This window comes from Meleagris gallopavo, chromosome 2 (genome assembly GCF_905368555.1).
Source record: "Meleagris gallopavo chromosome 2, MGAL_WU_HG_1.1, whole genome shotgun sequence".
Classification (NCBI taxonomy): Eukaryota; Metazoa; Chordata; class Aves; order Galliformes; family Phasianidae; genus Meleagris; species Meleagris gallopavo.
This window is the reverse complement of record NC_139405.1, coordinates 15937706-15950041: the sequence shown is the minus strand read 5'-3', so window position 1 is coordinate 15950041 and position 12336 is coordinate 15937706. Positions and strand designations below refer to the sequence as shown.

At 45.3% G+C, this 12336-nt stretch overlaps 2 protein-coding genes across 3 annotated transcripts; both read right to left on the bottom strand.

The window, feature by feature from the left end:
- Nucleotides 1–785: 785 nt before the first annotated feature.
- LOC100542161 (serine/arginine-rich splicing factor 7-like) lies at nt 786–7928 on the bottom strand. 2 transcript variants are annotated; one of them, XM_085219105.1, is made up of 9 exons: nt 7768–7928; nt 7155–7335; nt 6840–7016; nt 5846–5920; nt 5612–5713; nt 4807–4860; nt 2601–2645; nt 1979–2014; nt 786–1093 (listed from the first exon to the last, which is right to left on the bottom strand). In XM_085219105.1, exons 1-9 carry the CDS (start codon nt 7787–7789, stop codon nt 1069–1071), a joined length of 717 nt encoding a protein of 238 aa, XP_085075231.1. In that variant the 5' UTR covers nt 7790–7928; the 3' UTR covers nt 786–1068. The 2 variants fall into 2 exon arrangements, with proteins under 2 accessions (XP_085075231.1, XP_085075232.1); XM_085219106.1 differs by lacking the exon at nt 2601–2645.
- Nucleotides 7929–8614: 686 nt separating this feature from the next.
- Nucleotides 8615–11600, bottom strand: GEMIN6 (gem nuclear organelle associated protein 6). Its single transcript, XM_003203783.5, has 2 exons — nt 11266–11600; nt 8615–9270 (listed from the first exon to the last, which is right to left on the bottom strand). Exons 1-2 carry the CDS (start codon nt 11391–11393, stop codon nt 8895–8897), a joined length of 504 nt encoding a protein of 167 aa, XP_003203831.2. The 5' UTR covers nt 11394–11600; the 3' UTR covers nt 8615–8894.
- Nucleotides 11601–12336: the final 736 nt, after the last annotated feature.

Genomic DNA, 12336 nt, shown 5'->3' with positions numbered 1-12336 from the left:
TTTAAACACCATTACATGCATCTCAGGTAGGCTTTTATGTGGGTAACCGTTGCCCCTCTGTGCAACATCTCTATTTCCACAGTGCCACTTTTTTCCAGCTACAGCACTCTAAGGGCTGGAAAGCCATTCTAATGCGTCAGGTGATTGGAGGAGAAAAAGCCAGAGTCCAGCTGCCCTGTACCCCCCAAAGCACAGGACAAACTCTCCACACTACTACTGAGCTGCATCTGAGTTTTCTCTGGAGTCAGTATGTAACAGGACATGACCATATGAAATCCAAGTGACTGACTCTGAACAAAGAGCAGTGCTAGTATTAAGTGACTGGGAAGCACATCTCACCCCTTCCAGCAGTGCTCCCAGTTTCAGATGGAACACTTCTGTTCTATCACTGACCTCCTTCCTGGGAGCTGCCTCTCAACCAACTCTTGGCAGAGGAGCAAAGATGTCTGTAAGAAAAGCTTTTTTTCCTCCTACCCAAATGCATTTTTTTCAGCACTGGCTCTTCCACCTTATCATAAACATCAATCCTTCCCTCCAAAATTGTAGTGCTTTTAACTGTTTGGACAACTGGAATACAAAATGAGAATTCTAAAGTCAGTTACTTCAATTGTTTACATCCCAAAATTATTCCAAGTACCTTGAGTTCGTTGGTCCTTTAATCACGAGGAAAGAAAAACCAGAAGTTTCATATTCCTTGTATTTCCATGCTCAGCTCACGGTGCCTAACAGCCTCCTGGGAGTCAGCTCAACGAGTAATGAACAGCAGGGTTAGAGCAAAGTATCTCTTAGTTAGAAATGCACTGTTTATTCCAATGCACCAAATACAAAAAGCCCTATATTTCCAGATCACTGAACATTAACACAACAAAGGAGTTTTGCATTAGTCTACTTTTAAAAGATCCAAATTCATGCCTGTTGTTAGGCAATAGAAACAACCTTCTAGGACTAAGCCCTTGCGTTTATAAAGACACCACAAAATCCCTTATAATAATGTAAACAAAATAAATCTTCTTCTTAAACTTTAACCTTTTAACTTGAATCCATTTTTTCAGGACATGCATTCCTCCTTCAAGGGCTTCCTGATGGTGAATGACTGAAAGAGAAACAAAAAGGAGTAAGGACAACTCTTAGAGCCAAAGCAGCTGAAAACATGCATGCTGCCCCAGGTTTCCTTTGTTTGGGAACAACTCCCCCAGATTGCCTCTATTCAGAGTTTTCATTTGCAGCTCAGGGGCGTTAGAAATGTTAAGTTTTACATCACCTAAATTGCAACTTGAAACATGAAAGGGCCAGTGAAAATGAGAGCCAGCTATGCTACCTAGGGTAAGACAAGGAACATGCTCAAGAAGAGCACCTGTGAGGCTCCAGCCATGCACAGATGGATTCTCATCTGCTAAGGTGATAATCTACACATCTCCAGTTTGGAACTAGCCATGAGGCTGTAGGTCAGGCTACTGAAAGTCCACTATCTTCATCTCTGGTTATGCAGAGGAATTCTTTCTTACTTCAGCATGCAGCTGTGCACCTGAGTTAAGAGCCAACTGTGAAGATTCACCAAGAAGAATTGAATCCTGCCAAATACTGGTGGTTTCCTTCATACTACATCGCCTCCTTTCATCGCCTCCTTTCATCGCCTCCTTTCCAGCTGTGCTCAGAGCCATTTTGTTTCCTCTGTTACTTGCTACATTTTCCTGCCTTTTCTATTGTCCTTTCCAAGTTTCACTGAAGTAGGTTACCTTAGAGGATTCCAACTAACAGTAAGTGGACACAGGATACCTACACTAGAGTTCTTTTCTAGAAACAGCATTGTTAAAAACTTGTGACTCATAGAAGAAAACATCCATGCAAATTCAAATTTTATACTTCATGAGGAATGTTCATGATTTTATTTTTGCAGAAGTTAATCTTTATAGCAACCTCTACAGACATTAATTTGTTCAATATAATCAGATGGGGGTACTCTACTTTTTATTCTTACCTTCTCTTTGGAGATGGTGATCTTGACTTTGAGCGACTGTAAAAGAAAGAAAAAGCAATGTAATGCTTCACATAGTAACTTCCATGCACTCAACACTTCTGACCAATTTAGAGCAGTAAGAACTCTGATATTCTTTGTGTACAATAGAGATAGCACCCTTAACACTGTTGATAGCAAGTACGCCCAATTTAGAGGCTTACTTTAAGCAAGAAGCTGCAGTTGAGAGAGAAAACTGCTGAAAGCTGAAGCTCTCAGTAGAAAGTTGCCATAGCTTTGAAGCAGCTATAAAGTGACAACAGGTAGTGAAACAAGTGAAGAAAAGACAGGACTGAGAAAAGAGGGGGGACAAGATGTGCCCCAAATCCTGCCAAAATACTCTACCATCATAGTCATGGGTTAGACAAGAGCTTGCTAGGTACCAACAATCCTTCCGGAAGAATTGTGGACCAACCCACGAAAATCATTATAGAAAATAAAAGTAATTTTAAAAAAATCTTTAAAATATGATTAAAAAACAGTCATTAAAGAGGCTCTTCTACATGCAACTGAGATACTGGTCCAAAAAGATTCGGAATCATGACCAAAAAAAATTACTGAGTGCTAGTTATGTTTATACGCTCACCTTTTAGCAGGTAAGCCAGATTTAGATCTACCATGGGACCCAGACCTACAATAGGAGAAAAATAAAGCTCAGCAAAGCAGCCAGTGGCATGCACATACAATGAAGGTTAGCTTAACCAGCAACAGCAATTTCACACTACATAGCACCACAAACCAGAGAGGAACGCTCCACTCTGGGCTGGCGGCCCTTCTTCATGACATTGCTGAAGAATCCTTCAGCTCTTACTGCAGAGACTCCGCTTGTCAGGAAGCAACAGAACACACCCAAGAAGCTCCCAGCAAAGCTTTGGCTACTACTTTTACAAAATAGAAACCTCACCCACCCCCCTGTCCTTTTCACAAATAGAAGAATACTTACAAGTGTCATTTAAGACAAGATTTTAATTAAACATCATTCAGCCATGTAAGAGCTGATGCATTCTTCAGTTCTCAATGCCACTTTCATTCAAGTAAATTAAACAGTTTTCATTTGCTATCTCAATTAAAATAGTATTTTAGTTGTGTTACATACATTGCTATAAGGACTTCATCATTTGTAAATTATTCTTGGGTCATCTTATGGCTTGAAATCTAACTCAAACTTTTCTCATGCATTTTGCATGTTAATGTAGATACTCAAGTGTTTGCTGTGTTATTTAGGATATAATTTTCATACATGTAGCAGAAATGCTGTCACAGCTTGAAGCAGTGACTGAGCACCTGGTGGGAAGGCAGGGCCAACCCAGGGGAGCTCAGGTGCATGCAATGTACCTGACTGACTGAAAAGGGAGGAGCCAGGATCCAGCCCTTCCCAGACCTCATTTAAGGGCTGGCAGTGAAGGTGAGGGGATCTCACTGGAGATCCCTACCTGCCAGAGACATTCCAAAGGTAAGTCGATTTTTTTCCTTCATTTCATTTCAGCTGCTGTATTTAGGCTTTTTTTTGCTCCAGCTTTGGATTGTGCCACTCAGCTATTATTGCTGTACTTTCCATCATATTATAGCATTACAATGCTCTTTTGGCTGTTTCTTTTTGAAGACTGGAATGTGAAGCTTTCTGATATTCTATAATATCCCACTGCTGAATTCTGACTCTTCCTTGGTTTTTGCCTGCAACTGTTTATAGTTGCTTTTATTTGCCTATTATTTTACAGAAATACTGCGCAGATACTGTTAGCCAAGTTAAATGGTTCAGTGCTATTGCTTTTAAACCTTCCTGGTCGTTACACTGAGCTACATCTGTATCAGTAGCTAACACTGTAACCAGCAGATTTCTTACTGCCTCCAAGGTCCACAGAACAGTTCTTCACATCTACCCAGAACGTGTATTTTGTAGCATGAGCACAACTTCCTTTGGCCAATAACACAAGAGCGTCATTATCTTACTACAAACATTGGCAAAACCTCATTGCAAGAGGCACATCAACATGAGGAGTGCCAATCAGAGGCTCTACAAGTAGGACAATTTACCCTTTCCGTAATGTTTCTATATTTCTAGTCTGTAACTACACCACTGTTCACCACTGCAATTGCAGGTATATGAAATCAGCATTTCAGAAAGTGTCAAGCATCTCCTGTGCAAGAACTGGACCACTCTAGAGGCAGAAGTTACCAAGCAACACAGCAGCATCCCTATTTACTGCAGCCTGCAAGCTGCACCTGGCTGGAAATCTCCTGCATCACTAGCATGTAGCAGTGCTGGGTCAGGATAGCTGTAGGAGTAAGCAACCACCACCATCCCTTGAAAAGTCAGCATGCAGCCAGTCCCCTAATGAAGCCTGTCTTGCCTCTTCACCCATTCTACAGTAATGATAATTGGTAAGCAAGAGCTGAGTTCATAGTATGAATCCTCTCACTGCTTATATTCAGCATTTGGGACTTAAAAAATACAACAAGAAAAAAACTATGCAACGTCTCCTGCAAGATACAAGTTCAAGCATAACCAACAAACAGCTTTCTAAACTTCTCCCCATAGAACATAAATGACAAATATATTTTACTTTTGGCTATAAGCATATATACATGCAGCCATAGAATAAAGCAAACTCATGAATTACGAGACACAAATCAATGATATGGTCTCTACAAAGGTGTATGAGAAGTGCAAACACTGCTATGTTACACAACCTTCTAATCCCTTCCACGGGACAAAAAGAAAAAATAAAGGGATAGAGGGAGAGAACTCTTCAACTGATTTCAGTCAGAAGAAATTAGAACAAGCACTTTACCTGCTTCGAGGCCATACAACAGACCGAGACCTTGAGCGTGATCTGGACCTAGATCTAAAAAAAAGCAGTGAAAGATCAGCTCTGGTGTGTGACTCATGCAGCTGAGATCCTTCAGCACAGTTCTCTGAAGTCATCAGCGTAACACAAATAGCTGAAGTTACTCAAGTTACTTCTTCAAGTTACTCATTGTCAGCTCCAAAAAATACAGGGACTCAAATAAGCTAACGTATCTCCTTAGTATAGACAAGACCAAAAATGGAAAAACAATGGATGCCCACGGAAGAATAGTGAATGCCCCATTCCTGGAGGCATTCAAGGCCAGGCTGGATGTGGCTCTGGACAGCCTGGTCTAGTGGCTGGTGACCCTGCACACATCGGGGGAGTTGAAACTAGATTATCATTGTGATCCTTTTTGAGCCAGGCCGTTCTATGGTTCAAAACTGACAGTATTACTAGAAAGCAACAGTAGATTCTGCCAGAAATATCACCCATGTACGAAATCCTGCTGCCATGGTTAATTAGACATCATTACTCTCTGTATCACTTAAGACAAAGTAGAAATCCTTAGCCAGAGATCAAAATCACAACCTTAATTTCAATGCAGTGTGAAAAACATCAGAAACAGCAGTTTTGAATTTACACGTACAGGTTTTTAACTTCAAAGTAAATGTTCAGATGAACTCTGGGATTTCACTCCATGAAGCTATCAGCATTACAGACTGCAAAAAATGTAAGCACTAATTCCAGCCGTTATATTTCTTTAAGCACTCTTTCAGCAGTATTGTGAGCTCACAGAATCACATACCTTGATCTCCTTAAAGAGCCAGACCGTGATCTGCGAGGTGAAAATGATCTATACCTACGAGGAGAGATTGACCTGGACCTGCGGTAGGAAGCTGACCTTGACCTACAAAAAAACAAAACACAAGCTATCAAAAGGTATTTTTCACAAAGGATGCAAAGGAGTATCCTTTCCAAAATGAAGGGAAAAGTAAAAACAGTAAAATAAACAGCAAGGCTGCTGCACTTGAAATCTTACCTCCTACCACGGCTTCGACTGCGTGAGCGAGAATACCTTCTTCCTCGGGACCTGGAGCGGGATCGAGACCGGGACCTGGTTTTAGGTTAGAGAAAACACGTATCAGGAAACAGCCTCAGCCAACAGTGCTCGTGAGGCCCTGCTGAAGTCAAAATTTTCAGACAACTAAGAAGAAAAAAATAAACAAAACAAAGAAAACAAAACAAAAACAAAACCACACCACTAGCATCTGTCAGTTGGAAAAAATGCCTGGGCCTACTTGTCTTGAGCATTTTTACTACCTAGAAAAATGTTAAAAAGCTGAATTACATTGCAGAATTACATTAGAATAAAAAAATACTGTAATGCGTATTTAAAATAAACCTTGCAAGTTTGCAGGTCGACCCTCTTTGGCCCAAGGTCTAGCAGATCTAGACGATCTAGAAGTATCTATAGCCGATCGCTGCATCTAGGTGTTCTCTTCAATCTAACGACGATCAAACTGACAGCCCAATGAGCCAGGGTGAGGCTTGATTGACGCAAGAAGATTTTTCTAGCTGGGAATGTGGTCAATCTGGTGTTCCTCTTTCTAAACCGGAGGGGGGGGCCCCAATTGAAAGCCAAATTTACTGTTACGGCGGTCACCGTCTCAAATTTTCTGCCCTTAAAGAATAAGGTCGAGCTAGGTGGAGATGGCTCGAGGGGATCTGGCCTCTTATGCTGATCACCTCAAGGTCTAGGAGGATCTTAAGTGTCGGATTTGCAAGGCGCCTCAGCATGAAATCTTAAGGCTCGTGACATTCTGAATCAAGGCGACTGACTCAAACGAAGAAACCTGAAAGGTTTTGACCAGGTTGATTATTAAGATAGCAACATTCGATATGTATTAGCAACAAATTGTGATATACACCTGTTGACTTATAACATTAAGAGTTAAAACTGGCTTTTTGTTTGCTAAGAAGCGCTACACAAAGTGAACCGGCGAAGCAACCCCGCCGCTCCATCCCACCCGTACCTGCTCCTCCTCCGGCGGCTGTAGCGATGGCAGTCGTAGGCATAGTGGCCTTTCTCACCACACTCATAGCATCTGTCGTTGGGGTCAAAGGGGCGCCGTGCAGGAGGCCTGTCGTAACGGGAGCGACGGGGCATGCCCGTCGACACTTCCACTCGAACCCTGGAGCCACAGATGATCCTGCAAGACACAGCTCTCGTTAGTCACTGCTTTTCTGCCTGACTCCCATTTCACAGGAGCTGATACTGCTGTCAGCTACAGGCCAACGAGGTCAGGTGCTGCTGACAGAACAGCCAAGGGGTCTCGGCACACACGTACTTCCCATCGAGGCCGAGCACAGCATCTTCAGCATCCCTCGGGTCTTCAAACTCCACGAAGGCGAACCCCGGCGGGTTCCTGGCGATCCACACGGTTCTCAGCGGCCCATAGTAGCTGAAGGCTCTCTCCAGCTCGCCTTTGCCCGCGCCCGTGCCCAGGTTCCCCACGTACACCTTGGTCTCTGCAGGGAAAGCGGCCATGTCAACAGGAGCCCGCGGGCGGCATCGCGCAGGCGCAGCGCAGGGCACGAGACGCGCACGCGGCGCGGCCACCCCTCCCCCCGCGGCCCGCAGGCGCCGCCATCTTTAACGCCGTCTCCATTTTGTTGCGTTCCCCTCAACGCCGCGCCGCCCGCCCGTCCGTCACCCTCAGAGCCCGCTTCCCTCTGGAGAGCCTCTCCGCGGCCCCAGCCGACCGGCGGCGCCCGCTCCCCGCCCGCCCCTCCTCGTCGACCGTTCTTACAACCGACGACCCGACAGCGCCCGCCTCCCCACTCGGCCTGGCCCGAGGCAAAGCTCCCCACGCCGCCCATCCCCGCTGCCAGCAGCAGCTCGCTCCCCTCCTCCGCCGCGCCGAGCCTTCCCCTCGCGTCCTTCGCCGCTGCCCGCCCTACCATAACGCCCGTAGCGCGACATCGTCCCAGCTACAGGCCAAGCCCCGCGCGCGTCCCTGAGAAAGAGGGAACCGCCTGCGCGCCGCACCCCAACGGCCGCACGCCGGGGCGGGGCTCCGGTCGCTAGAGAACGCGGGGCGGGAGGAACGCGCTGTTCGAGCGGTCGCGGAGATCTCGCGAGAGCTGCGGTTGCAGTACTGCGCATGCGCAGGACGGGACCTATATGGCAGGCATTCAGGGCATGAGATGGGGAGTGGGAGGTGTTCTGGGTTCCGCGTGTGCGGACGGTAGTGCGCCGGCAGCTTCACGGCGGGGGGTACGGACCGCGCTGCCTTTTTGGAGCGATCGGCAGGAACCTCACTGACTTGAAGTACTTCTTAACGAACCGCAAGAAGAATAAGGAAAGCCTTTTGTTAATGAGGATCTGGGCTTTTTAAAAGTGTTTGTTCGTGCTGATTTTTTTCCTTTAGTAGTCATACAGCAATTGCTGCATCATGCGTTGGCATAAAATAGTGCTAAAGCCTAAAGTGGAAACACCAAGTTCTTGAGCTGCAAGGAATCCTAAGGTATGAGGTCCTGCCAAATGCTGCTGCTCCAAATTAATGAATGCAGATAGGGAACAACGTTGGTAAAACCTGCTGCTTGCTGCTGCCTCTCCCTGGTAATTTTACACAGCTTATCCTACATTAAAGGCCATGTGTTAAAACAAAGGCTGCTGTAGTAAAAAGCTTTCTCAAAACAGTCTTTTGGCTTGATAAGCCAGAGTCCTTTCTGAAAAAATACTCTATGGAAGCCGTTCAACTAAATGTGTAAAGATGTCTCCATTAGAAAAATAATGAAGTAAATGTTAGTCAGAGGAATACCATTTATGTTTCTGATCTGTCATCTTTCACAATGCTGTTTAAAAAAATGACAGTGATACAGCAGTTTAACGTGTTATCTGTTTGTTTTAACTGAACATAACAGTGCATGCTTTGTGCTTTTTGTTTACACCACTTGTAGTCCCTTCTTAAAGTACAAAAATCAGACAAAGGCACCTATATCCAGCACTTCTGGATAGTTTAGGTACAGGCACCCAGAGCAGTCTGTGAGGCGGGGTGTGCAGGCCCATCTGCTTTAGGCAGGCATCATTGCTGCTTTTCTAGGTAGCTCTGTACCAAGCCTTGAACCCGAGACAGGATGATCTCGTTGGAGCTGCTGCACTCCTCTGGGCTGTAGGGTGGGTCGATGGTTAGCACCCCTGCCACACACAGCGTTCTGCCTGATTCGCCTTGCTCTGTTACAGGGATGTGGTTTGTTTCCAGCCACTTCTTCAAGTCGTTCTTCCTCTTGTGGAGCTCCTCCGGGCTGTAAGCTTTAGTTTCCTCAGGCTCAAATATGCGGGAAAGCCGTGCCTTCATCTCATCGTCCGCATCTTGCATTATGTTGACCTCCTGAACAGCATGGCCTAGCACAACTAAAATGGACACTGGTTCATTCTCCGGGAAGTTTGCAAGGACAACACTGTCAGGGAAAGAAGAACATATGATTGACTGTGCTTAACTGAAGACGAAGAAACACAGCCCAAGAGTCTTGGAGATGAGTGCTCGGAAGCCCTGGTGTAATCTAGGCTTTCAGGCAACACTGACAACCCAGCATCTTTCTTAAAAATAGGCTATTCCTTAAAATCATGCAACTGTGGGGCCTGGAATTTGAGACTACTCTAGGTACCAACAAGCAAAGCCTCACATTATAATAAAAAAGGAAAAAAAGCAGAGGTGGGTATCAGAATCTGGACTGGGAACCTGACATTTATGGGCAGCATTCCAGCCTTCCTTAAGTCTTCAAAAATTCAGAAACAGTACCTTCATACAGTCAACACTTGGAAAGCTAATAGTGCAATGGTGGCACCTCACAGTGTAACATCAGAACCTATTAATGATTAATATTTAATTATTGATCAAATAGTAATATATTTCTTCTCTTTTAATGAGTACTGCTAGCTTCTTAACTACTATAGCTTGAGTTCTGCAGCAAGAACACACTGCAGCATGGACAGACTCGTGGTGCAGCTGTTTAAGACTGTTTCCTGTTCTTTTCGGAGGGCACTTATATTCCAGAAGTCCTAAAACAGAAGCAGGAAAACAACCTATTCTACAATCTCCTCACATATCACAGAAAATAATCAGAAACCATTTTCTTCCTTTCATGGAAATTGAAATTCCATAATTCTAAGCCAGCTATTTATTAATATGCTGTTGCCACCATTAGTGGAGAGAAAGGCTTTCTGTGATATGTCCACTGAAATACGCCTTGATTTTTGCCTGAGGCATCCCTCAAGTCATTCACAGCTTAACAGACCTTTCCTATCAAAAAGGCAAGCATCTCCACGAGAATATAAGCACACCAGAGCTACTACATAGCTGAAACAACTGTTCTGAAATATATCACGAGCTGGATGCTTTTGTTTCTAGCCTCTATATTGAGCTTATATTAGAAAGCTTCCAATTAAAAGGTAAGAAAAACCTCTGACATCAATGAGAAAAATTTCTGCCTGTTCTCTGCTGTCTTTCAAGTCCTGTTTTCCTGCTCACTTGAGATGCTAGAGACCTGTGCTACCACTTCCTGCTTCCTCTCCTGCAGCCACTGCATCACCTCACAGGTATCTGCTAGAGGGGAAAGCAGGGCACTGACAGGAGAACTCTGGACAGAGGATAAGAGGTTAAACATCGAACACATATAAAAATGTTCCTGTGTTCCTACTCTCTTTACGATGCAGGGCTTGATGTTATTAAAGGCACTCTTCTCAACAAGAGAATAGCATGTTAGCACTAATAATGCCAGATCCACCGTAAAGGCAACATGAATTCAGGTACTATTAATTCCCCAAACTTATCAGTCCACTGAATGAGATTAATTATAGAATCATAGGATGGCTTAGGTTGGAAAGGACCTTAAAGCTCATCCAGTTCCAACCTAAGCCCTGGGCAGGGCTGCTCCTCACCAGTTCAAGTTTTCAGCATTCCATCCAACCTGGCCTTGAGCACCTCCAGGGATGCAACACCACAGCCTCTTGGCAGCACTGCAAAGGTTTCACTGCCCTCTCAGTGAAAAATTTCCCCTTGATATCTAACCTAAATCTCCCCCCTTTTAGTTTAAAGCCATTTCCCCTTCTCCTGTCACTATCAGACCAAGTAAAAAGCCAGTCCCCCTCCTGCTTGTAAGCTCCCCTAAGCAATGGAAGGCCGCAATGAGCTCTCCCCAGAGCCTCCTCCAGGCTGAACAAGCCCAGCTCCTTCAGCCTGTCTTCACAGGAGAGGTGCTCTGATTAACGTGGATTTGGGTCTCATCAACTACAGCACCTTTTTCTCTTAGGTACTGCCAACTAAACACACAGGACACAAAGCATCAACAAGCAGGTTTTGCTCCATGTAAGCTTGCTTCAGTCTTAGAATCTTATTTTCCTGAAAAAAAATTGTTCTCTCTTAGCTTGAGGAAAACGAAAGTTCTGATACTTACCTGGCAGAAACAGGATCAATCGTTAAGACCCATCCTTCGTATTCATTTTTCTCATCTGCTGCAACTTTCACCCTTTTCTTCACATAGGTCTCCCACTCTAGAGGGCTTTTCTTTTGCCAGTCATTCATACCGGCTACACTCAGCGCCTAGTAAACAGCCAGATCAACAAGCAAAAGTACTGAATCCCCTCGCTTTGTCCTTCTCATCGGTTTGTCTCCAAGTAAGGATCCTCCATGCGTTTTCAGCCCCATTCGCTACTGCACACGGGAGCTGCCGGCCCCGCCGCTTCCTGCCGCCAGCCCGCCCCCCGCGCGGCTCTTTTGAAAGCGCGGAGCCCGAGGACCGCTCGGAGCCGGAGTGTTTTGCGAGCGTGCGTGCGCGCACGACATTTATGGATGACAGACGTGAGGCCAAGCTGCAAAACGAGGAGGCGTAGCGCTCGGTGCAGTCGGTGCCCTGCCTCCTGCTGGGAGGCTGCGAGCCCTTGGCTGCAGCTTGGGCCACCTGCCAACAAACGGGGAGATGCATGGGGTGCGTGAGGGTCGTGGCGGCTTTGCTCAGTCGCCTTCAGTGAGTTCTCTTAACGAGCTTTCCCGTGCAGTTGCAAACGTGGGGAACTCCCCGCCATTCCAACCTCCTGAGAAGCTCAGTGTTTTCAGAACGCTTAATGAAAAGCTCCCCGAGGATGAAGCAGTACAGAAGATTAAAAAATACGAAGGGAGATAGTTGGTATTCTGCAGGTTTAAGGGGGTAATTTGGTTTCTTCTTGTAAAGTTTCCAACCCCAGCGTGGTGGAAATTGTTTAGGAAGGAGCTAGCGAGGTTACTCAGCTACTGCTTTCTCTCCATTTATCAAGAAAGCTGAGATCAGCAAACACGGCTGTTCTTGCTGTAAGCGTGAGCATCAGGGGGAAATTCTGACTCTGGTTTGAGAGAAAAGCAGCAGAAGAGGAATGTAGTGTGTTTTCATATGTAGGTATCTAAAGATTATGCATTTAAGTCCCTCCAGTTTTTAACAGAATCCCAACAGGTGCCTTTCTGGATCAGATTGGATTTCCTTCAAAGGCACTAC